General features: G+C 42.8%; 1 protein-coding gene across 3 annotated transcripts; it reads right to left on the reverse strand.

Annotated features, from left to right (window-relative positions):
* Positions 1 to 1737: 1737 nt before the first annotated feature.
* On the reverse strand, positions 1738 to 26389 carry n4bp3 (NEDD4 binding protein 3). Of its 3 annotated transcripts, none has more exons than XM_028590236.1 (10): positions 26081 to 26389; positions 6846 to 7117; positions 6538 to 6709; positions 5741 to 5950; positions 5499 to 5620; positions 5154 to 5349; positions 4967 to 5059; positions 4610 to 4861; positions 4249 to 4507; positions 1738 to 3498 (listed from the first exon to the last, which is right to left on the reverse strand). In XM_028590236.1, exons 2-10 carry the CDS (start codon positions 7082 to 7084, stop codon positions 3107 to 3109), a joined length of 1935 nt encoding a protein of 644 aa, XP_028446037.1. In that variant the 5' UTR covers positions 7085 to 7117; positions 26081 to 26389; the 3' UTR covers positions 1738 to 3106. The 3 variants fall into 3 exon arrangements, with proteins under 3 accessions (XP_028446037.1, XP_028446038.1, XP_028446039.1); XM_028590237.1 differs by lacking the exon at positions 26081 to 26389 and adding an exon at positions 18540 to 18617; XM_028590238.1 differs by lacking the exon at positions 26081 to 26389 and adding an exon at positions 16350 to 16520.
* Positions 26390 to 26678: the final 289 nt, after the last annotated feature.

Genomic DNA, 26678 nt, shown 5'->3' on the forward strand with positions numbered 1-26678 from the left:
AGTCTTGAACAAAGATATTTCACTGGTGAGGCTGATAGTTTGGGTGTGATTAAAGTTTGTATGTATTGCTGAGCTGGTGATGTGTAAGCATCCTCCGGGGGAGGGGGGGAGGGGGCGTGTCACGAGGTCCAAGGCGTTTGGATGTACATCACAGTATGTTTAGATGATTGATACTATTCGTGCAAGTTCCCATGTCCTCTTGAAAATGGTGATGTCACCTCACACTCCTAGTGAGGCTAATTGGGTCAGCAAGCACCGCACCAGCATAGCTCACACTGACAATGCAACATTACACATAGTTTTAAGTCAGAGTTTAAGATACACATCTTTTATTTTTTTGAATCTTGGGTTTTATTTTGGAAATGGGTTAAAGCACATGTTTTGTGTGGACTTTCACTGAATTCCCTCTGTTTTTCTTTCTTTGGTTGACAATCATTCATTGCTTCTTTGGGTGATCCTTCAGATAGACTGCTTAGCGCTCTGTACTTCTGTCGTAATGATTTTTGTTGAAGGTTTGCATTTCCTGCTTTCTGTGTGTTATGCAACTTTTATTGTAAATATTTATCCTCTTAACATGTTTCATATACTTGCATCTGAAATGAAAATAAAAATTTATACTCCAAGTCAATTTTGGAGGTGTGGTGATGGCGTTTGGTGGTGGCCTGCTCCTAACCATAACTCGCTTATTATTTGTCTTCATGGTTTTACAGCTGCTCGGCCCTCCTTTCATCACCACTTGGTGGCGCTATTGCTGTAGTAGCCATACTCCGGACTAAATAGCCTTCAAATCTATTAGATCTCAGGCTAGAGGTTTTAATTTGAAATGAGTTTCACACAAATATCCAGTTGTCCCCCTACATGAATTATACACTGTTTAATAATCATGGGAACTCATCAGATAAATAGTACTGATGGCATTCAGCGCTGCAGCCCTCCTACAGAGTGGTAACGTGAGGTAAGAATCCTTCCTCATCCCACTACAGTACACCACTCCTGACCCGTGCAGTTATATTCAGCCCCAGTTTATATAATGTTTAAATGCCAAGGTAAGGGCCTTGTGAGTCAGCCACAGCTCATAGCTATTCAGATTATGATCGTGTATAAAAAAAATAAACCTACGTTATGGACTTGCATGTGCCATCCCTCACTTTTCACACTCTTTTATAGATATGCTTTATTCCGTTAACATAACGCAGGAATTTAAAAAGAGCCATGCGTTAAACTAATCTCGGCCATTATATCCTCGGCACCCATGTTCTAGTTTGGTGGTTTCCATATTAAATGCTTATTTTCTTGAGCAAACAGGGATCGTCCTGTGTTTCCATCTCAGCCGACCTTCCAGCTCCCCGCTGTCTGTACTGCAGGAGATGGTATGTGATTACTGGCTGGGGTAGAGCAGGAGGGCCTTAGGGAGAGGCTAGGAGATAAGGATTCAAGGCTCAACCTCTAAAAGCCACATTAGTCCCAAAAGCCTCCACCGCTCAGTTGTTTCATTCTGTCATAAATCTCCTGTCCTTGGGTTTTATTGGCACGCTCTGTGGAGATTTTAAGCCCCTTCAGAGCAGACAGGCGTCTGAGCCCTCTGGTGAATGTCATCAGTTACCCGCTAACATTTAGACGAGTGATTTCTGGGGAGTTTAATTCTGACAACAGTGGACAGAAAAGCCTATTATAAAGCATTTTGCAGCCTTGATTTACACCAGAAAATGGCAAAAGGGCAAGCACCAACTAAACAGCTTTTAAACCGCTTCATAAGGTTTATTATGAATCCAAAACAAACATATATTTATACTGTACAGTTTTAATTCCAGTAAATAGACAAGAGTCACAGTATGTTGAAATGTCGGTTGAGAGCTGGCTTCTGAATGTTCATATATTACTAATAAACAATACAAGAGAACAACTTCACCTATGTCATGCATTGGATTGCTGTTGGCTGGGTATGTGCACCAATAAGCAGGGCAGTTATGTTCACTATCCTAATCTGCTGATTGCTTCCACTGCAATCAAAAGATGTGGAAATATGCCCATTTAAGACAACAGTGTGCTTGAAATACAATGACAAAAGGCCAGTCAAATCAAAATGACATTATGTACAAAATATATTGATATCACCTGACAGGAGCTGGAAAAAGTCCAACATTTCTAGTTTCTTAAGTATGGTACACAGTTTTCCTGATGGCAAAGAAATAGCAATTAGTACCTTGGCACCATGATCGCTTTAATCCCAGATACCTGTACTTAACCCAGAGATGCAGCTTTCCTCACAGAACCCAGGTGAACCCTGAATCCACAGAACCACAGACTGAACAGCTGCTGAGATGTTACCGGGCCACACTAAATCCCTTTGAATCCTTTGGTTACTGTCAAGCAGTCCAAACCATAAAATAACTACCAGACGAACACAAAATAGTAACTATCAGGATATCAATTGTCTCTGTGTTTGGCTGTATTTTTTTTTTTACAGAGTTGACTCGATTCTTCTGCCATGGACAGATGAGGCTCAGACAGTATTTCTTAGTGTGTTCTGTGGGGGTTGTTGGTCCCGTCTTTGCAGGATCAGGGCATTAAACAATCAACGAGGGTGCATGGGCAGAGAATGGCAAACGGACAGGAAACTATGGAAGCCCATGTTTTTGCCGGCAGAAGAAGAAAAATAGATGAAGAGTTATGCATGATAAAAATACGAATACTCATCAAAGTCAAAATGATGAGCTAATTATTAGTCAAACTTTTGAGATACTACGATCTCAGTCTTGACTTAATGTCTCATCATTTTGACTGAGTAGCTCATCATTTTTACATAGAAGATCAAAATTTGGACTCAGGACCTCCTCATTTTGTTGAAGAGATGTGTTCAATAAAGCATTTTTGACTTAGTAATTGAAAATGTAAATTATTTAGTCATAATTACTAACGTGGTATCTTTAATCATTTCTGACTTAGGTCAAAACTTAGATCTTAAAATGTTTAGTAAGTCTTAGTAAGTCAAAATGTTTACTTATCTCATCATTTTAACTTAGTTAGTCTATTTTTGGACTTCTGTAGAAAACATACTTCCTGGATAAAACCGTTTGCCTGGCAAATGCTGTTAAGTCTGTCACATTCAAATTTCAGATGATTCTATTCTCTCTATCCACGGCAAACCAGAGGAAGGTCTGTCCTCTTGTTTTTCACCCGCTCTCTCACTCCTCAGCTCTGGTACTTCTCTTTCCAATGTCCCATTTCTGCTGCCGCTGCCTCCTCCTCCTCCTCCTCCTCCTCCTCCTCTCTCTCTGCCTGCCCTCAGCTGGTGCAGTTCCATCTCCAGCGCTTCATTGCGGTGATACATCTCTAAGTAGCTGGCCTGCAGCTCCTTCTGGTAGCGAATAACCTTGTCCTTTTCTGCCTGCCATGTCTGCCTCTCTTCCTCGAAAGCCGTGGCCTGTGCCTCGCTCTGGCGTCGCTCCAGCAGGAGCTCTGCGCGCAGGCGCTCCTCCGTAGTGCCCCCACACCCTCCTGCAACACAAAGGTTCACAAGGCTTCAACTACAGTCCAAGCAGAGCCGCAGGGGACACATAATGAAAGACATTGGCTGCTTTGAAATGTGCACAGAACTCTGCTCTTGACCCGGTTAGTCACATAACCTGATTTCGGGTCCAAGCGTATTGTAACTCAAAATAACCCAAGACAAGATCCAGCTGCGTTGATAAGAAACACAGTTTGGATGCTTCACTTGCTGGGATAGTAGACAGTCATCTGTGGCGTATAATTATCTTGCTTTTTAAAAACTTTTCCCCTGTTATGTACAGTATGTCAGCTTGGCATTTGCAGGCTTAAATAGGTTTGAAATACTTATGTAAATTGTTTTGGTGGTTGAATGTTGATCAGTTAGATGGTTACTTTTATGTTTTTGGTAAAGTGCTGTGTCAACAAATGAGCTTCAACTCTTATCTGCGCTTGTGTCGCCTCAGCATGACTAAAGTAAGGCGTGTTCATTTTAACCATCAAAGCACGTAGTTTAAACACGGCCAGTGGCAATATGTACACACAGGCAGGGTTCAAAATTTACTTTTTCGTCCACCAGCCAAATTTCTTGTGAATGTTCAAATTCTACTAGCCACTTAATAGATTACCATTTTTTTTTTTTGGCTGGTTAGTAAATAAAAAGTACCGGCAACGTGCGTTTTTTTTTCACCAGCATTTGGCTTGTAAATTGTACTAATTTTGAACCCTGCACACGGGTAAGAGACAGATACATAAATCTACCTATTGCCCCAGCTGAAGGACTCTCTTCTGCTTCTTTTCCATCCTCATGTACAGTCTGAGAGGGGCACCTGCGACGCTGTGTCCCCTGCACGACTAGCTTCAGTGCATCTATCTGGCCCTCCCTGTTGCGCAGATCTGTGCGGGTCTCCCTGAGCTGCGTCTTCAGCTGGAAGATCTCACTCAGCTTCTGGGTCACCTCCGCCTGGGAGTCCCTCAGCTGCTGCTTCAACAGGGAGATCTCCCCTGACTTCTGGCAAACCTGAGAGGAAAATAAGGGATAGGAGCAGAACATTTTTTTTTTACTGACTCTACGGACCTTGTCGGATCATTTTAACAGGACAAACGAGAAAGGAATTCATACCTCCCACTGCGTCTCCTCCAGAGTGGGACTGGTTCGCTTCGCCATGGCTTCAGCCTCCTGACTCCTTTCCCTACTCAGGCTGTTGAGCTCCTCTTGCAGTCGGTTCTTCTCCTGCTGGGCCTTGAACAGCTGCAACTGCAGGCTGCGCTGGGAGCGCTGGGCATGCTGGGAAACCTGACGCAGCTTGGCGGCATACAGGAGTTTCAGCTCCTCCACCTCCTTCTCCCACAGACGCTGTTTCCCTTCAAACACCTGCATGTGGTGAGCAGATCGGGTGGTGGGGGGGGTCAAACTTCAAAAGAAAGGCAGTTATATGGATGAATAGATTGATGGTGAAGAACAGACAAAGAGATTCACCTGAGCGATGGCACCCTCACTCTCATCCAGGTTTCTTCTCATCTGTTTCAGCTCATGTTCTTTCTCCACCAGGCGCTCCTCCAGATCCCGGACCTGGAAAAGACAACATGAATGACTTACCAGTCTGTAAATCATTCTGACCGGCTCATTCATCCATCCATCCTCCATCCATCCATCCATCGCTCACCACTTCTTCAACAGACAGGGAGAGCGTCCATTCATAAGGAGGTGGAGCCTCCCCTCCACATGGAGCCAGACGGCTCAGCGTTGCCATGCTCCGACACGCCATCTCCCCTATGACCCCGCCCCCTGGCCCTACAGCCTTCGGGCCCAGAGCGGTGCGGTCCAGGGAGCCGATGGTGTTGATGTGGCCCATAGATGCACTAGGGTAAAAAAAAAGAAACCCCCATGGCCATTAAAGTCTCTTCTATTATCACCACCCACACAGTCATTATGTCTAAAAAAAAATAAATAAAAAATCAATTATAGCAACACTCTTCAATAAAAAGTAGAAAATAATGCCGCAGAAGACCTGATGTGAGACAGGTGTGGGCGGAAGGGAGGCCGGTATGGCGGCAGGCTGCTCATGGAGTTATGGCCCGAGTCTGACAGGTTATCATCCTCCTGGCTCATCCCACGCACCGAGGAGTGGGCCTACACAGTCATAATTATACAGTTATTCATCACTGTAACATTAATAGGTTGAGAAAAGATTAATTTTAGTCCTAAATAATGGCAATCAAGGCTTAAAGTTACGATCATGTGTTGAGATACCTTGTTACCACTGGATGTCGGCACTCCATGACGGGAAGGTGTGGAAGAGGAGGAAGAGGTGGAGACAGCTTTGGGAACGTGGGCGTATGCTCTGTGCAGCCCGTTTGAAAGGCCATGTTTCACATCCTCCGACTTGGAAGATGGATAGAGGTTTTGCATGGAGCTGAAATTTTTGGGGGTGACGGGCTTGAAGGCAGACCTTAAACGAGCCTGGGGGGGAAAAAGAGGATGCAAAAATAGTAGAAAGTAATAGAGTGAAGGCTAAAGATGAGAGAGAGACCTTACAGCAAACGGGGCTGAGCTAAGGAACAATAAATTACAATGTTTCTATTAAATCAATGCTGTCCCACCCTCTGTGTTCTTAGAGTTGATCAATTCAAGCAAAAAACGGTGAGATTTGATTGCTGCAACAAATTCAGCAACACAGCAAGTGGCAGATTCTCAATCTATGCTGGTGAGCACGAGGTGATTTAAGGTTGATTTATGCTGGTAACAGGCTATGTTGCACCACGCCCCAGCAGCCACTCGCTGGCTGTATATCATTCATAAAAAGAACACAATGGTGCATCTGTGCCTGAATTGGTGAACAATACTCAGTCCTTCTCATACCTACTGCTTTAGAGGATGCTTTGTAGTACCTTAAAATGTAATACTTTCAAGATTGCCCTGATTCATTTAAGTTATCTATTTTACTCAAATAGTAATAGAGTTTGAGAATCGAACAAAATCGTGTTTCTTTGACAACACATCAGATTGAATCATCAAAAATAAGATAGTCCTTTTGCAACAATATTCACCTTTTCATACTTGCCCCCACTTGGCAGTGAGTTCTTTGTCAAATCTACTTCGGTGCCGTCTTTATGGTACACCTTGGCGTATAAGTTTTCCTCCTCGCGGCCACTGGCAGAGCTGAGGCCAGGGATAACGTCCTTCTTACCGTCCCTGCTTGCGTTTGCTTTAGGCTCTTTTCTGTTTGGAAGCACAGTAGGTCAACTGGGGCCAAGTCCTGTCACATTTTATAGTACCTGGCAGAATACTTTGCCTTCAGAGTTGCAACATGTGAAATGTTGTACAAAAGCATCGGCTTCTATAGAGCAGCACTCACCTGGTGATGTTGAGGTAGTTGAGTAGCTCTCTTTGGGTGAAGCCTTTTTTCAGGAGGCCGTTGGTCTGTTTGGGTCTCACCTGGGGCACTGCATGGCTGCCTTTAGTCGGAGACACATCTGGCCTCTCCACCAGACTGCCTACACTTCCCATGCCGCAACGGGACGAGAGGGGCAATGGGTTACGGAAGTTTTTGTTGGGGCCACGGGTCAGAGGAAGAGTCTGGACTGAGGTTGCCATTAGTTACAGGGCTCTGTGTGGGGGTAAGGTGCTCTGTGAAAAAAGAGAAAAAGTCAAAGGTGAAGTATGTAGACCTGTTTAGTAGATAATAAGCTAATGACCAAGATGACCATGCTCTGGTCAACGTATCATTATAGGCGTATACTGTTTAAGATATTCCCCGCTTCTTGGCAAACTGTGTAGCATATTTTACATTTTAAATGTCAGCTAACTGTTCCTTCTGGGCTTTTTAGGGCTGCAAATTATGTCCATTATGGATTGATCTGGTAATTATTTTCTCAATTAATTGATTGGTTGTTTGTCTCTTAAATCACAAATTCTCAACACCCAAGGTGACAATGGTCCAAAACCCAAAGACCTTCAGTCTATGGTCATATAGGACCAAGGAAGCCAGAAAATTAACACATTTGATAGGATGGACCCAGAGAATTTTGGCATTCTTTCTTTAAAAAATGACTCAAAACCATAAATTGATTATCAAAATAGTTGCCGATTAATTTTCTGTGGCTCAACTGATCGAGACCAACTCTATCTGTAAAGTAGGGCTGCTCCCTCTTAGTCGATTAGTCGACTAATCGGTCGTTTTGGTCTTAGTCAACTTAGATTACTTTAGTCGATTAGTCATGTTTTATACTTTTTTCATGCTGAATGACTTATTTCCATGAAACGTATGAGCACATCTCTGGTAAACACAAGAATTAAAGTGGTGCTTTTGCATGACTCTTTGCAGAGAAACTCAGATTTACAGATCTGTCGATTAAATCAACTAACCAATTGATACAATTGAATGAGTGTTAGTCGACTAAGAATTTCTTCAATCGAGCACAGCCCTACTGTAAAGTGTCTTGATTATGATTTGATACTATAAATAAAATTTAAGTCACTAAAAACACGAAATGTCAACCACACAGTGGCGCTAGATGAAAAGTCAAGGGCTCAACAAAGTCATTACACTTTAACCTCTAGGGACCATGGATATTTGTACAATCCATCGTTTTTGGAATAGTTGTTGAGCTATTTCGGTCTGGACCAAAGTGAAGCTCTGCGTCTTTCCTCCTTTACTGAAATAAACTCCACCTCTTGCCCCATTACGACCCTGGGTTGATGTTGATCTCTGGAGGAAGAGCATGAAGTGACGGACGTTTCATCAGCTGTGTTTCTCTGTACAGACAGCTGTCTCAGAGCACAGCTAGAACAACTCAGCTTCTCACAGCATCACAGCGTAGCTTTTCACTATGAAACAAACACACAAGCTGACCGTCACCAAAACCCTATAGGAGAACAATGAATGTAAAAGGATGTCTTTACAAAGAGGATAAATCCCAAGTGAAAATTTCATAATGCAGTTGTTACAGCATATGTTGTGCCTCTCAGAAGCTCATGTTACCTTTTCACAACAGGCAGGCACAGCAAAAGACTACAGTGTCATGTGAATCAGGGAGGTGGTTTTTCTGCGGTAGGGCAGCATCACATCACAATCCTGCTACGAAACTTATTTGGTTTGCAAATGTTCTTGTCTCTCATGAAAAGCATGTGAATCCAAATGTTTTTTGTTTGGAGGCCACAGTTCAGAGACAAAAGGGTTTTAAAGGGAACATACAGTGTGTCTTTATATGTCTAGCATGGCCTGATTATGTTGCCCACAGATATGATGGCTGTCTGTGTGAGATTTAGTTTCCTGTCAGTCAACATTTTGTAGAGAAAAGAAACAATATAATGACTAACATTTTCTCTCGATTTTGACAGAACTAAACCAGTTGCCAAGCTACCTCAACACCTACCTTAGAGACACTACTGTTTTGTCAATTTGAGTTTGAGCCTCTTCAGCTCTACGCCGCAAATCTTTTCTCAGCATTGTCTGTCAAATCACCCACATATCCTCTTTCTTCCTTCTTTTCAGACAACTTCATTACGACTCACTATTGATTTCACCCTTTGACCCTCTCTCTTCCCGTGCATAAACACCCCCAGCAGCCATAAAACATTCTCCAGACCATAAAACACACAAACACGCCGCAGTCCCTCTGACTATAAACAGGACCAGAGGGAGGCAATCTAATCTTTTGTGCTCAGCCAGCTCATGTAGTATTGGACATTTACTTGTTTCAGCCCATTAACTACCAATCTTGAATACTTAACATTACTGCTAACCATGTTTCAAACCAGAAAACAAATATTAAGATTAATTTCCTAACTTGTACCTAACTTTCCTTCCTTCGTCCATTCAAAGACATCGGATATTTGAGATATGGCTGCCAAAAGCTACTCTACTGTAAAGGTATGTTGTCACAAGATCCAACCTGAAGGATCACCAATAAGTAAAATGAATGCTGTTTTTGTTCTTGCATAAGAAATGGTGATGTTTGACAGGTGACTCTTAAGCCTCAGATATCAGAGCAGGCATCTGCATTTAATATGAAGCAATAATAGAACTTAACGGAAAAATAAAGCAGAAAATGGTGGATTAATGATGGATTGATGATGGATTGATCATCAAGCAAGTTTCAGGTCGCTGCAAGTTAGTTTTTTTTTATAAAATAGTAAAATGAGTTGATCCAAGTGCCTAGAAATTATGAAATCAAGCTTTGGAAACTCGTTTTACGTAAAATGTTGACTATGAACAGGATTTTCTTTAATGAAACATGCACATAGAGTATGGTGGTTGCTCTACAGTGCTTTGGCAGGGGGCATGGCTGCTTGGGGGATCAAATTTAGGCTCATCCAGATTAATGACTGGGCCATCATGCTGCCTGACCATCAGTTCTCACTCAGTTCACAGTCATGACACCCTCGTATACCTTTAAGCAATTTCTCTCTCTCGCTGTCACACAGGAATATACTATGTATGAGCACGTACACCCGCAGTGACACTCTGGGATCTCCTCTTGCTTCTAATACAATCCACATTTATCAAGTGCTTTGCATAGTTAGAACAATTATGCAAATGGTTAAAACAGGCAGAGAGAGCTGTGCAACGGCAGCTCCAGCCCACTCCACTCGGGGCTCTCAGCCAGTCCCAGATCAAAGCAGCCCAAGCTGCTCATGTTTATATTCATGAGGTACGATTTTTTCCCAATGTAAAACTTTCCACTAAAGCATCCAGCTCCTAATAAGCCAACATAACAATACATGAACTCAAGCTGAGGAAAGAAACCTGATAATCAATTATGATGAATATAATCAAGTATAATGCGACAACTAGGTACTTCTCTGGTGCCGTCCAACCAGGAAGTCTTTCTGTGTCTTGGGTCAGAGTAAGACATGATGGATTTGAGTCATTGCAGGTCATGCTGAGTGTGTATGTGTCTCACACCATTATGAATAAATCATGAGTGTGCCAAACCTAATGGCCACTAGCCAAGGTCTGACACAGTATTTTTAGGTACGGTATTTTACTCTGTTTGTGTCTTGTATCTGCCAAAGACATGAGAGGCCAATCGATGCTTGACGGGAAGCTGGGGGATGAGGTGAGGCAAAGCAATTCCTCTAGGGTAGATAGGAAGGTAAAAATCCTTTTAGGCTGCAACCACAAATCTGGCAGGACTGAAGAAATCTTGCATCCAGTTGTTTTCCATAATTGCCTTCTAGTTTATGGGCCCAAGTACACCAGGAGACACAGAAAGATTTACAGCCCAGCCCCAACTAACCATGGGGCCCAGAAATGCGACACACACACACACACACACACACACACACACACACACACACACACACACACACACACACACACACACACACACACACACACACACACACACACACACACACACACACACACACACACACACACACACACACACACACACACACGGATCAAAGCAGTGCTCTCTGACAGCCTTGAACAGTTATGGTCTAATTGAAAAGTGCTCTGTTCTTGATTTATGCATCTTTCAAAGCAGTGATGGGCTTTTTCAAAAGCTGCTAACTTTGATCAAAAGCTAAATCAGTGTATCAAAGTCTCTCTATCCCTCTGATGCTGCTCACCTTTACCTGCATCTGCTGCTGCTGCTGCGCTTGTTTCTAGTGGCCTCCTTCAAAAAATGAAATGCTGTAAACCGGAGCTCTAAAGTAAAATTAGTACATGAATGAAACTCATTTACTGACCATATCTGGTCAGCACACATTGTCAGTCTGCTGAATGTAGCTGAGCTGAGCATTAGTATAATTACTATGTGGGACTGCACAGCTTATCTTGAAACAGGAAAAGGGTGATACTGAATACTGCAATTCGCTGAGGTATACGATCACATTATTTTTTGTCGATACTGTACAGTCCTTGTGATATAGAGCAGTGCATACTAAAGAGGAAAGATGTGAACATGCTGCTGAGAGGTGTGAGTCTCTAATGCCTTTCAGTGAGGTTTTGGCTCAAGTTTTCTCAGGGTGATACCCTAACTCTTCAAGAAAACCATACAACTGCCACTTCACTATAATCACAAAGAAAACAAAACATGCAGCCTTCAAGAGGAAGGTTTCAAGGACATTCTCTCCTAAAATATTGTAATCAGGTGTCCTGAGGGGAAAACAAAGCTTGCATTGAAATGCTTGAGCGTGAAGAGGGGACATTTCAAACCCTGAGAGACACAAGGGTCAGCACTGAGACTGAGACAGAGAAGAGAAGGACGAGGAAGCCAAATTCCAAAAATGCTTTACACAACACAAGCTCGGGCTCGTCAGCTTTTGATGCACAAAGTGCTCACTCCCACGGACGCTCACTCACACATTTGTGTGTGCGCAGGTCACTCAACACTGCCCCGAAAAAAGCATATGCACGGCTCGCAGCTCCAGATCTTCTGCCCTCTTCCCTCAGCACTCTCTCTCCCCTGATCTATGATCAAAGTTTGTTTACCTTCGTGGGGTAACTTTGCAGGTTACATGTAAAACTCCCACACAGCGCACACTGTTACATTATATAAGTTCTATTAAAGCGTTGCTTGTTAGTTTTCACAGCTGTTGGTTGTGTAAAACACAATAGAGTGATTACCAAATCAGCTACTGGCCTTATTTCATTTATTCTAAAGAGAAGTGGAGTGTTATATTTAAATCCTACTCTGCCATGAGGATATCATGGTGGTTTGTTGCATTGTCAAAGGTTTGATGTATCATGCTAAGAGAGATGCTTTTGCCACATTTGAAGAGATATTTTGCTGTTTAAGATCTAGCTCTGTGTCATCTTTGTGTGGGCAGTGTGTTTAGATAAACGTTGTTTGGCTTGATGCGTTTTGCGTCATCTGGCAGATCTCGGCAGACCGCCACTGTTCGGCTCTGCTGGGTTCTTTGTGCACTGGCGTCAAGTAGGGAAGCAAAACACCATTCTTCTAAACACGTTGCCCACACAAAGATGACACAGAGCTGGTTTAAAATTGACAAAGTATGCCTTTCACAACCAAGACAGGCTAATTATGCACATTACCTGCTCAGTGATCTCTGGGCATCTGTGGGAACAGTGGCACAAAGAAGCCAGAAGAGTAACTTTTTCATACTAAACATGTTGCCGAAATCAAATAAGTAAACACCAGTTCTTACAATCAAAGCCAACCAATGCAACTTTTCTACATGTTGGGAGAAAAACAAGGATCTCATCAATTACCCCCCCAAAAATTGGATATTCTGGATGATGCGTTTCTACCACTGAGAGCACAAAATGAAATTCATGTAAATTCAAGTGTGACTTATATCGGTTTTGACTTTATAAATCTGTCAGCCAGCAGCAGCAGGGTGAACTATGCCGGAGGCCAACTAGGAAGGAACTATCTTACACGTGAAGCAAAGGAGTGCTTCACTCTCTGATTGACTATTACATACTAGCGTCTAATGAGTGAGTGTGAGAGTGTCTCTGGCTCTGGGGCATGACAGCAGAGGATTGCTCAGCAGTAGCCTCTAATTGTTAGCAGGTTATTCATTATGGATGGGAGACAATCCTGCAGACAGACCTCGTTCCTGTCCCCAGACCCTCAGGCCTTTTAGAGGAGCCAAGACGTTGAAAAGCAGGGTCGTGCAATGTTCCTTCTTCTGTGCGTCTGAAGGCAGTTTATATGTCATGTAGTGTCATACATCTTTAAAATATGGCAAGCTACACACATTCATAGAAATGTAGTCAAATGCCTCAAACTAAACTGCCTCGAGGTGATTCTTGTCTTCGGTTTTCTGAATGAGAGGGCAGACAGAACTTTGAGTTAAAATGTCGACTTTCATTTCATGACACTCAAGATGATGAGCAGTCTCTGTGAAACAGCCATAATTCACTGGTGGTTAGATGTGGTGGTGCTTAAGCTGAAGGCCCAGTGTTCAGTCTCACACTGTCTCTATTGATGAGCCACACTTGAGTCTTTACATAGGTCAACGGGTCGTATTTGGTCATGGCTGTAGATACAAGGCGCTATTGAGCACACAGACAGTTTAGAGCAGACGTTTTATTCTGATTTCTGACAGGGTAGCACTAACGCATTTTAGGGAACACTGGAGCAGCTTGTATACCATACTACAACACCAAACTATTTTTTCTGGCAGTGTGTGTTGCACTATGTCTTTTAAGCAATATTATAATCACACAATTTAATAAGAGTCTTAGTACAAATGCAGTTGCTAAACAACCTTACATACATGTGCATATAATCTTGAATTTAACACAGTGTCCACACAACAACAAAAACTGAAAAAAAGACTTGAAGTGTAAAAATACACTGTTGGTTGTAGTTATGAGTGAAAAGTGAGGCATAGACAGCTGTATTGATTAAAATACTGTTATTGTCAAATACTGACAGTTGCAGACATTTCAATACTTTTCTAAATGCTTTATGATCAATACTATAATAGTAATCACTTTTTAGAATACCTTTTTTATGGTTTTGGCATTTTAAACACCATTTGCGAAATCACATGAGGCCGTGCTCATGTGATTTTGGAGCACATCCCCAACCTTTTATGTTGCACATTTTCATTGTCCCTTAGTCTCTATTTCAATTTAATTTTGTGGACAAATCTTAAGGTTTATCCCTAAATATGACTGAAAATGTAAAGGCAGTCTGTCCAGTAAGTATATTGGAACAATTGAAAGATAGATCCTTTCTCATCCGTCTTATTATTTCAACATACTATCTATATTTAACATTTTAGTGGTTTAATGAATCTGAGCTGGCTCCCTCTTCAAATTGCTCTCTGTGCCGAGTAGATAGATGAAACAAAATGCTATCAGACTCTCATTAATAACTTCCCCAGCAGCCTCTATTATTACCGATCCAGAAGAGAAAACCTTGAACAGTTAAAATTTGGGACAAATTGGGAAAACAATGGCTTCCTGAGAGGATATGCAGTTACGCTATTTTTATGAGCTCCACATCTCTGTTTAAAAGTCTCACCATCCTGATCATGACTGGCTGGCTTTGACCTGGACAAACTCAATGAAACCAGCTATCAGGACCTCCTCTGAGGCGGACCAGCTGAGGTGGGTAGCTTGCTTGCTTTGCATCTGTAAGTGTAGTGATGGCGGTCTGCCATGCGTTGGCCTTTACTGCCTCTGCTGACGTTACAGTATTGTGTTTCTGCCCAGAATTCAAATACTGGCTCTGACTACTCTAGCATTGTTAGGGTTATCTAGGGTGACTGGTTGGACTGGTGTTTCATGGAACATTTTTGATCTGGATCTGATCGATGTTACATAATGCTGCTTCAGTGTGAGGAGATGGCACCCGAGGGAGTGTGCTCACACAGGACCACCTTTTACCTCCAAATGCATTATTAGTGTAATGTATGGGGACTTTATGTATTCAACAACAACAACAACAACAACAACAACAACAACAACAAACTATGTTCTGGTTCTCTTCCAACAGTACAAAGAGTCTGTTTTGTTAAAATATCAAAGAGTCTTCAATAGTAATGTGAAAAAGGCTTGGTTGCATAATCCCTTATTTTGTTTAGATGAATGCCTGTGTTGATCCCCCCAGTGAGGTTACAAGTTCAACATCTATTGATGAGTGTGTGTCTGTGTGTGTGTGTGTGTGTGTGTGTGTGTGTGTGTGTGTCTGTGTGTTAAAGAGAGATTAGTAATAGAAGCATAAGGATAAGTACCTGACCTCAGTGTTGTTTTAAGTGACATCCACTTGACCTTCACTGATCCCCCCCCCCCCCCACACACACGCGTAAACACTAATCTATCAATCACCTCGAGTGGTAAAAACAACATGCTAACTAAGGCTGCCACCTCTTAGTCGATTAGTCGACTAATCGGTCGTTTTGGTCTTAGTCGACTAAGATTTCTTTAGTCGATTAGTCATTTTTTATGCTTATTCATGCTTAATTACTTATTTCCAAGAAACTTCTGAGCACATTTATGGTAAACACAAGATTTAAAGTGGTGCTTTTGCAGGATTAATTGTGGAGAAACTCAGTTTTACAGATGGTTAATTAACTACATTTATATTGTGCTTTTCTAGTCTTAACCACCTCTCAAAGCGCACAGCTCTGTCAATTAAATCAACTAATCGATTAGTCGACAAAATCGTATGAGTGTTAGTCGACTGAGAATTTCTTTAGTCGAGGACAGCCCTAATGCTAACCAAATCAAATACATCTGATACTAAAGGTAAATCTGATAGAAGGCAAATATAATTTAAAAACACACTGTGTTCCTTCACTTAAATAGAATTTCTAATGTTATATGTATCCAGCAGCAGCTGCATGTCTCACACTATCCACCTGCTCCACCATCACAAGAAATAGTGAGTCATCATGCATTAGTTACTGTTGTTGCTAGCCCAAACTCATCTAGACATTACCAGAAGGAGCTGCACGTGAGAGAACGCAAATGTCTGAATCAGTTGGACGGGACATTAAACGGACTTTAGCCTGCCAGCTTCCTAGTACAAAGTCTGTTGAAGTTTCTATCATGTAAAGAGGAAAGGTTCATTTACACAAAGACGCCAGAAACAGCAAGAGACTCAAGCACCGACTACGTGACCGCAAGAAATCTGCGTCATGTCCTGCGTTACTTGCTAGCTAGCTAACTAGGGCTGGGTATCGTTAAAAAAAAAATGCTGTGACTAACATGATACCGGTTTTTGAACGTTACTTTTTTCAATTCCAATTTCATAAAATCCATTTTAACAAAAAAGAAATAACATTACATTACGGCGCAAATCTTTTCATTTATTTTTTAAGTTCCTACTACTATATGGAGTTTTTCCCTGCATGCATACGACGTGTAACGTTAGACAGCCTATCACCAGCATTTTTAGATCTTGGTAGCAGCATGCTGCATACTTACTGGCTCAATGACGCTGATGAGATTTACTCCTTAGGTATTGAAATTTGGTATTGAATGACGAGGCATTTTTCAATACCAGCCAGCTAACTAACTGAACTAAACACAGATTTCCAGTCTTTCCATGATGTCATCAAAGAGGTCAACAACTATGAAAATAAACAGCACCATACAGAAATACTTCCTCACTAACTTCATTGGAATTTGTGAGAAAGCACACAACAGTGGCATGCTATTTATTTCCCCTTATCTTGAATCCAGTACAAGTTCTCTGGTTTCTGTTCAGCCTGTTAACAAGCAAAGCCTGTACAGTGTTTGCCAACTGCTGCTATCAGCAGTGTGTTCACCGCAGAGCTCAAGTTCAGAGTGAAGAATGTAAAGGGAGAGAGCCATGTGAGGAAACAAACTCACATTCCTTACATTTCTCACCAGGTAATTATTAATGCGCCTTCACATCAGCACTGAAATGGGGGACGTAGACAGGGGCCCGTTTCTCTGCTTGGGGCCCTGAAGTGTTGTGGGTTATTTAAAAAAATAAAATAAAATGTCTATTATCCAAAGCACCTTGGTTCCCATGAGAGCTAAGTTGGTAATATCAGACATTTAATGACTGATAATTCTACCACATAATCAGAGCGGGGGAGCCATACAGTGTTAAATTGAGCTGATAGAGACAAAAGCATGAGAGATAGCTTATTAAATTCATTAGAGTGAGGATAGGGGGGACATGAGCAGAGATTCTATTTTCTCTGTGTGGCTTCTTTGTTTCCTGGAGCGGTTCATGTAGGAGTCACCGTTCTGTGATTACAGAGATAGAAATCGAGTGGTTCCCACATCGACCCACACCTGAACCAGTTCCACTTAACAGCCGCAGCGACCGTGCGTGCATCCATCCACACACACACACACACACACACACACACACACACACACACACACACACACACACACACACACACACACACACACACACACACACACACACACACACACACACACACACACACACAATGTTAGACCACACACTCAGCACAAACACAAACAGGGAGATGTGTGGACTGCACCTGAAAATTCGATTCAGAGGAATACACAGATATGGATTTACCCACAGTTTGACTGCTTTAATGTTAATGCTTTGCTATCCAAGCCTAAATAAACCACAAAAAGATAAAAAGCTTTACTGATCATATCCCTGCAAACTTTTTTCTTTGATCCATCTGCACTTAACACCAGGGGACGAGCCGAGCAGGATGCGTGTCAGGTAGTAAACACTCATGCTGACGCATGCTGATGCACAGTCAGAGGATCAGCACTGTAGGGATCAACACTGTAAATAAAGGCGTTTGTTGTTTGTTAGTGGTAAGAAGCAGCACAGTGGGAACTACTGAAAATCCGCTGGCTAAGCCGACATGGGACACAACTTTACTGTTAACAATGACAACAAAGCAACAGGAAACGTGAGGAGAATTGCACCTTTGACATAATAATAATACAAGTCAGTCCAATGCAATCTTGTTACACAGCTTGGGTACACCATTGAGACACGGATATTCCTCAGGGGGAATTCCAGGGACACAAATAGACCATCAGACCGACAATCATCAAAAACACACACAGAAAAAGTAATCAAGGTGCACAACTCAGCGGAGCAGATAATCCTATATATTGTTCTTTCAGCACCATGTGGCTCCATTTTGGGACGTTAAATAATTAACAGTTAATTAGCATATTTGTTCTGTGCTGGAAGTGAATGGGGAGGCTGAGGCTGCTGCTCAGTGTGACGTCATTCACCCAGGAGAGAAGATTTAGTTAAAAAGTTAGCCAATTCCAATTCATTTCTGCTGCAAACAAGCATGCCTCGAGGGATGACTAATTAACAATCAGGCTGCTTTCCTCTTCTCTCTGCAGCATACTCTTTTCTTCTGACAAAACAGCCTTAAATCACAGTGAGTTCATAGCATGTTGAGCCTGCTGGCATGCAAATAAGTCCAACTTTCCCGGAAGCAAGCTCAGGATTGTATAAATATATATATATATATACACACACACACAGGTTAGGCGAGTTCTTGCTGTTATCTGAAACCTAATATGACACAGTAGACTTTCAGTATTAGAAGACTGACTTTTATAAGCATATAAAAACCCAAATAATAGAGATGAAAACAAAATGTAGGAAAAAAGTCACCTATTTACCTCGTCTGTTTGTCCACCTGAAAATTCACTTCTCTGCTCCTGATAAAATGCTCACTCTATTTCTCTCTCTTTCTGTCTCATGCTCGCGCTACTGATTATCTTGCCACATGACTTCCTGTTTCTAGTCTGTGATGGCAGTTGGGAGGTGTTCGGATGGGAGGGAGCTGTCTGGACCTAACCACTGACCTGCAGGCCACGACAAGATGACTTTGCTCTGATCTAAATAGAAGACTAAGTTGATCTTAAGCTGTACATGAGGGTAGGTTCAATACACACAGCAGCATCACTGGAGATGTACCTGTGTACGTGTGTGTTTTATATATGAAACTGGGAGTAATCACTAGGTCAATCTCTGCAGCAGCTATAAGTCAGTTTCGACTCCCGTGAGAGAACCTGGTACTTTCCCGCTCACCCTACACCCTCTCACTTTTCCCTCCTCCTACCCTCCTCACCTGCTCATCTCTTTGTGCTCTTCCAGCCCTCTCAGATGCCAGTGTGGTTGGACTGGTTCTCCCAGTTTCACAAACAAAAGCCCTGCATGTGACCCAGCTTTGAGGCGGTCATTCCAGACCCTGTATTGACATTCAAGAGCCAGCTTCACCGGACAAATACCAACAATACAATGTGTCTTGTTTGCTCACAGATAATAAGACAATACTGAAGGATTGGACTTGCGTTAACAGACGCAAGACAGCAGGAACACAGAGAAAGAGGGATGAGGGTCGGAAAAAATAAGAGAGCGTAGATGAGGAAGGAATGGAAAATGAGAGCATGTGGGGGTTGTCTCAGCGTGGACTGTCTGGACAATAGTCTGTCAATAGTAAGTCCCCCTTACTAATGCTGGGTTACTGGACGGTTTCTGCATCGTATCAAGTTACATAACTCAAACTGGAGACGCTCGCATCTGAGGGAGGGGGAAAAAAAGAGGACATTGTTCACTTCCTTTACCAGGAGAGATCCACTCCTTTCTTTGCCATGTGATGCAGGCCGCAGAGCCGAGGGGAGCGAAGGAGGTATCTGGACTTCCTAAAGCTGGCACCAATAGGTAGGCACACAGGAATCCCAGCTAATAAAGCACCTTGCCAACCAGCGATGCACAATGTAGCAATGTAACAATTAAGGGCATTCCAAAGCAAGAATGTGATGTTTTGTGGTGCCCTTTAGCCTGCTAAATGCAATTTGAAGACAATCTGCTGGAAAATGAAAGGCGGGGATAACCCCATCAAAGCTAGGCAGCCCAGTCTAACACTTGAGCAGGTGCCGCTGGCTTTGCCCCTGTCATTACCTTTGGGCCCCGCAGGCATATCCAGTCTCAGATTCCACAGATTCTCAGTTGTAAGTCTCTGAGCTGGCCGGCAGAGCAGCGCCAACAAGAATGATCTGGGAACCTGGAGGAGGTGTAAAGATGGTGCATGTGTGTGTGTGTGTGTGTGTGTGTGTGTGTGTGTGTGTGTGTATGGATGGAAAAATGGCTGCAGCAGCAAAAGGTGAGGACAGGACAAAACGAGAATAGGAATGTGGAGATCCATAGATGGAAACACAAGCAGAAACAACAAAGAGGGACGAGTCAAGGCCTGCTTGCGATACTGTACCTGTCTGACCAGTCAACTAGACGAGACAACAACCCAAGCTAGACTCATTTCCTCTGCCTAAGCTCTCTGGACAATACCATTACCGGAACCAGCTATGGGAGGCATGCGGGATGTCTGGCTCTTGAGAAATAACATAATCCTTGGTAAGACACGCCCCTGAGCTCGGTGTGTCGGTCATTTCTTTTAGAAAGACATGATATTTTCAAATTCTGTCAGTTGGGATCCATTCTTAAAGGAATAGGTCGACATTTGGCGTAAGTTAGATGAGAACATTGATGCCTCTCTCATGTCTCATGTATGGTAAATCTAAAGCTAGAACCAGCATACGTTTAGCTTATCTTAGCTTAGCTAAGCACAAATATTGGAAACATAATGAAACAGCTAACCTGGCTCTAAGCTGTAAGTACAAAAATCCACCTACCAGCACCTCTAAAGCTCATTAACAACCCAAAGTTAAAAAAGACAAGGCATATTTTGTTGCTATTGGACACAGCCAGGCTACCTGTTTCCCCCTGTTTCCAGTCTTTGTGATAAGCTAAGCTAACCAGCTGCTGGCTGTATATTCATACTTACAGAACAAATACAAAGAGATATATCAATGTTCTCATTGAACTCTCAGCAAGAAAACAAATACGTGTATTTTCCAAAAGGTCAAACTATTTCTTAAAAAAAAAAGTAAACAAGACAGGTTAAATTACAGTGCCAGTGAGTCCACTGTTCCACTTTACTCCCTGTGTGACCTGAGTGAGGTGCAGGTCACGGTAACCGAACGTAACCTTTAAATCCACCGTATTGATTTCATGTAAAAGAACAGGATGTGACAGCAAACTGAAATGCTGTCGAAGAGAACAGAGCTGCGGCTGCCTTGACGACTGCTACTTGTAAACGCAGCTATAAATAAACAACAATGCCCACTCGCAGAGGAGGGCTTCGACTTTATGGCTTTTTGTTCTGCAACGCTACAACTCTTCAGACTAAATAAAATAGACAAGGGCCAAGTGCTCTGCATGCACACAATTCATCCCAACACACACAGACACAGACACACACACACACACACACACACACACACACACACACACACACACACACACACACACACACACACACACACACAGAGTAACCACTGCTGCTGATCTGTGTAGAAGGCAGGTGAGCGCGGGCGCTTCTCCTCACTGGGAGATAAGCCCGATCAATAAAAACACGAAGAAACGATAAGGCTGGCCTGACTCACAGGGTATAGAGGCTACATTCGTTAACGAGACAATAGCCCCAGGATGAGATGCTGCCACAGTTAGCGGCTATTTCCGTGTTCCCTCGGAGTTGGTGACATTTATAGACAAAGGCCACAGCATGGGGTCTGCCCACCCTCCTACACTCTCAGACCTCTCACCTCTGAAGGTCAGGGGGTCCCGCTTGTCCCATGACAATTAAACTATTGTTCAGCAGTCAGGTGGCGGCTCAACCAACCACGCAGTCAGTAATAACCCAGGAAATACAGGACACAGAGTACTTTGCCATGCTTAAATTTGAAAATTTATGCCAAGTTCATCTGGCAGCAGAAGAGACTTTGATTGATAGAAATAAGCATGTGGGCCACCAAGCAAGCTCCTCATTATGCCAAATCCACCCATGCATACTCACACTTATATCTCATCAATCTGTGATGTTCTGTGCTTTCTTTAAGTGTTTTCTGGCAGATAATGTGGCTTCATCTAAAAATGAATGTAGAAAACAAAAGGTATGGCTACACAATCACAATGCTTATGTAATTGATGTAGACAGCAGGTATGGTTGCAGAAAGTGGACAGAGGCTTTATATTTAAAGTGTCTCCAGAAAGCTCTGACCTCTTTGGATTAGACAAGGAAAGCAGAGAAAATATACTTTTGCTAAGATGCCTGCATGCTGTCCCATATCAGGGATCTGTGATGTTTGCATTTCAGGTGTTATTTTGTGATCGTAGTACTTTAGTAGATTTGGTTTTCCTGCCTTAAACTGCCTTATCTACTGCTTCTTTAGACATTGACACCCATCTAACTTGACAATATCTATATTTGACCCACAGGTATTACATTTATTTTGGCCACTTGGGGCCATCGGAACAAGTTGCAAACACAAACACTAACATATTATTGTTATGGCTAAGGTGTTTAACAACTTCTGAGGGAAATAAATGCTAAAAGCTGCACTAATTTGTTAGTCACTAACTTTGTGTCTGGCATTGGGAGCTGGGCAGGTAGAGTACAGTGACTGTTTTGATGAAAACAGTGCCTGCCAAAACCAAAGCTGTAAAGTTGTGGGGGTGGGCTTGTGGCCTTGACCAACTGCCACTTTGCTTGTTTGAAAGCCATGATGTCTCTCTCTCTCATGGGTGGAACTAATTCTCTGGGCGGGCAAAGCAGAGAAAGGGGAGGTAACCTTGCTCCTTATGACCTCATAAGGAGCAAGATTCCAGATCGGCCCATCTGAGCTTTCATTTTCTCAAAGGCAGAGCAGGATACCCAGGGCTCGGTTTACACCGATCACCATTTCTAGCAACTGGAGGACCATAGGCAGGCTGGGGAACGCATATTAATGTTAAAAAACCTCAGAAAGTGACAGTTTCATGCCATGGGACCTTTAATATAAAATATTGATTAGCTTTTCGGTGTCTTTTTGGTGTCTCTAGGATAAGTAGTTGTAGTTTTATTATATTTTAGTTTTAAATATGTCAAGAGGAAATGTCAGGAATGGCAACATAGAGAAAGCTGAAAGGAAACTCCTGCCATTTGGGGATAATGATTAACTTGGATGGGTGCTCTGTATTGGCACTTGAAAAATAATCATCTAGTGCAGGATTACATAAGAAGTATATTTCTGGCAGTCCCTAACACAGACAAACACTTTCTTTTGATTATACTGAAATGAATGCCATGCCAACTATTGCAATTTACTGTGATAGCTTTGAGCTAAAGAGCCTTATATCAAACAGGTGCAGAATCTAGACAAGCAGCCGTTCATAACCTGGCCAAGCCCCACAGTGATTTTCTTAACCCGGCTAGGCTTTAATCACAGCGACAGACGGCCCAGAGTGCAGATCAGGCTAGCCACAGGCAGAGGGATGACCAAGGAGTGAAAGCTCTAAGTGATGAGCATGACACTTTCTCTTCAGAGCGATCAGGCATGGCCTTGTCTATAAAGAGTCTATGAGATAAGGGCAGACAGGAGGGACAGAATAGGGTAATAGGATGAGCCCAAGATTAAGAGCAAACAATGAGAAAATGGGGAGCAAGGGGAGGAGAATCTGAGGAAAACTGAGTTGAGTAGGGGAGACAGACCGAACTCAGTGTGCAGAAGAAGGGCTGATTAGTGTTTGATTAGCAGGCTGGCCTGAGGGGAAATCTCTGTCAACCAACACAGTGCCATTATGGCTAAGCTCTCCCTGCTACACCATCTGCTAGACTGTAGTATGCATGACTGACCTGCTATGCACTTACACACAAACTTACTGTGCTTGATGGAGAGGAGTTTGTATCCTCCGCTCTTTGGGTTAGGCAACAAGAAGCAAATGGTCAGCAGGCATCTGACCGTTCAGCAGAATTAGTGCTTCATCAGCTGCCAGTACTTTAAGGAGACACATGCACACGCGCGTGCACACACACACACACACACACACACACACACACACACACACACACACACACACACACACACACACACACACACACACACACACACACACACACACACACACACACACACACACACACACACACACACACACACGGGAGTGTCAGCCCCCTGGGAGCTCAAACAGCTGAACGAAGACATCACATCAGCTGTCTGGCTGATTCTACTGAGAGAAGAGCAGCAGAGAGACAGACTGTGCTAATAGGTTGTCGTCAAAAATCTCCCGATGAGCTTTTAACTAACAGATGGGCTTTGCAATATTGATAAAATCAAGCATCATGCTACGTTTGATCGAATATCCCAAAGTTGATAATGTGGCAATAATCATTGTCTTTTAAAGATTAACAAATATATTTAGATTTTTCTTTTAAAGCTACAGCTGGGAACTTTCTTTAAAAAAATAATATTTGCTGAAATGGTCACTTTATTCTGACAGTAGTTTATGAATCAGATCATCTATGAGAGAAATCACGTTCCTCAGCCTCCTCTTGGTGCTCCTAATGGCATAAGGAAAACAACCAATCAGAGCCGAGGAGTCTCTATCGCAGTGTCAATGACTGCTGATGAACTCCGATCAAATTGTCATACTATGCTGCGCTGATCAAACATGAATCAAGATTTGTTACTGCATTGCCAATTTTGTGTTTTCAGAAGCATACTTTAGTGTTCTGTTTAGCTGTGAAATTATACATTTAACTTCCGGCCGGTTGGCCAGTGGGCGGTGCGTGGTTTTGGCTCGACTTATCGCTGTATTTGCTTGATAAATTACCTAAACAATCAGTTGATGCTCAAAATGATCGGAAATTAGTTTTCTGTAGATTCACTGATCGAGTACTCGGCTAAGCAGGTAGATGCCAAAACTGCTACAACACTTTATTTTAATGCAGCCTTTAAGGGTCAGTTAACCCAAATCACAGAAACAACCACATTTAGTCACATAACCGTAGTGTTATCTAGCCATGAGTAGTTTTTGCTGTTGAGTCAAATGTCAATTTCTTTAGCAGCAGAAATTTAATTCCACTTATCTCTATTTTCTTGGGTTGGTGGCAGAAGTTCCAGACACTAGTAACTCAAAACGTCCTGATCCTAAAGCTATCTGCGTGGATAGATACCACTGAGGTAAAAACAAACTGTGTGGGATTTGGGAGAACTGACCCTCAAAACTGTAATCTCGCAGTCAATCCTGACCTCACACAACACTAGCTAACACTGCACTTTTAGATTTGTTTTTGCAGTTGATGATAATGGAGAACTGATTGCAAAATCTCATCCCTCAGTCAGCTCTGTGTCATAAAGAAGTGAGCTGGCGGAGATGGAGAAATGCATTTTTGGGCGATGACTTGAACCCTAAACAATACTTAAGCTGTCTCAGTGATTGTCATGCAGTGATCAGTCATTCACACCAGCAGTTTATCACCCACTATCACCTCTTTGAAATTATCCTATAATCCATTCCTTAATGACAGGAACGGTTTCCACGTAGTCTCCAACAACAGATCACACACCTATTGTCTCTCTATTGTCAGAACTACTCCTTCACTTACGTCAGTACGCACCCACAGCCACCACATTCAAAAGGACTCGTCCTGCAACGCTCCATGAGTCCTCAGGTCAGAGGTCACCTGTGGCCTCTGGTCTCCACGACAACAGCCTGGCAGTCCCTTTAGACTGGGCCGGTGTCTCCCCCTCCACCCCACAAACGCTCACTCAGTCACTCACTCAGACTCTCTCACACACAGAAACAGCTTTTGTCCCCCAAACTCCTGTGCATCAAAAGAGACTCTGGGACTGTGAGCTTCAACCCAAACATTTACAGCCGTGCAGGCCAAAGACTATTCAATACATTGCAGTGGAGACCACCATAGCTGCAACGTCACAGGAAATAAATGGCAAAAAAAAAAAGAAAAATCATTGTTCAATGTTCATACATCCGTCTCCTTCTTCTCCTCTTTTGTCTCTCACACACAGACACAAATACACTGCCAGTTGCCAGTCAACAGTGAAAACAAACTGTAAGGATTAACCCTGATTTAGGGACTAAAACTCCTTGAGAGCAGCACTGTGTCTATACTTTACAGGCTTTAATCTACACAGTCAAGCATATCTTCAAGTTGATTTATTCAAGTATGGGCAGGAGAAAGTTTTACACATGCATGCCATCATAATGGACCACAATAAACCATGCCCTAATACTGACACAGATTCGGGCTGCAGTGCTGCATGGGGGGGGGTGTGGGGGGGGTAGCGGATAACGAAAAGATTAGAAAATTGGCGCTCACCATATTCTGCTTGCAGGACATCTCCTGGACCAGCACTGGAACTCTGCTGCAGTTTTGTCTCTCGCTGGTTATATAATGAAAGAAACGGCGTTTACGTGGCTCCACAGGATATTTTCCAGGACTTAGTGCGGAGCAGCAGACAGCGATCAGCCTGCTGGCGGCGTGCAGAGAGAGGAGCGCAGACTGGGACGGTCTCTTTTCCCTCTCGGAGGTTTGAACAGAGTGAGAGGAAACATGAGAGGCAGGGAAACATGTGCCTGGTGGCTGGAAAACAGACACACTTCCAGTTGTGAAGGGGGGCGACGCCCTCTAGCGACCAGGCAAGCAGGTGCATGTGCCACATATCACTTGTCGATTGGTTTTGGTAATTTTATTGATCAAGTTACGGAAAGGGCCACGTGAAAATGTTATTTGAGTTCTAAATGTAATCTCAGATTTCTGAGATTATTACTTAAAACAATTATAAAAAAAATAATAAAATCTAACTTTAAACTCAGAACTCAAGTATCCTACATTTTTCACATGTGGACCTAATCCTCTTCCGTAAATATCAACTATAGGTCAGGTCCTGCATTATTAGCTAATGTTGTCAGCCTGT

This window comes from Perca flavescens, chromosome 10, assembly GCF_004354835.1.
Source record: "Perca flavescens isolate YP-PL-M2 chromosome 10, PFLA_1.0, whole genome shotgun sequence".
Classification (NCBI taxonomy): domain Eukaryota; kingdom Metazoa; phylum Chordata; class Actinopteri; order Perciformes; family Percidae; genus Perca; species Perca flavescens.

Bases quoted from the DNA above. Each gene is read 5' to 3' on its own strand.
- n4bp3 (XM_028590236.1), bottom strand. From the start codon at position 7,084: ATGGCAACCTCAGTCCAGACTCTTCCTCTGACCCGTGGCCCCAACAAA. The intron at 5,060-5,153 runs GTGAGCGATGGA...TGTCTTTTCCAG, and splicing joins CCCTGTCTGTTGAAGAAGTG to GTCCGGGATCTGGAGGAGCG. The intron at 4,862-4,966 runs GTGAATCTCTTT...CACCACATGCAG, and splicing joins GTGAGGGTGCCATCGCTCAG to GTGTTTGAAGGGAAACAGCG.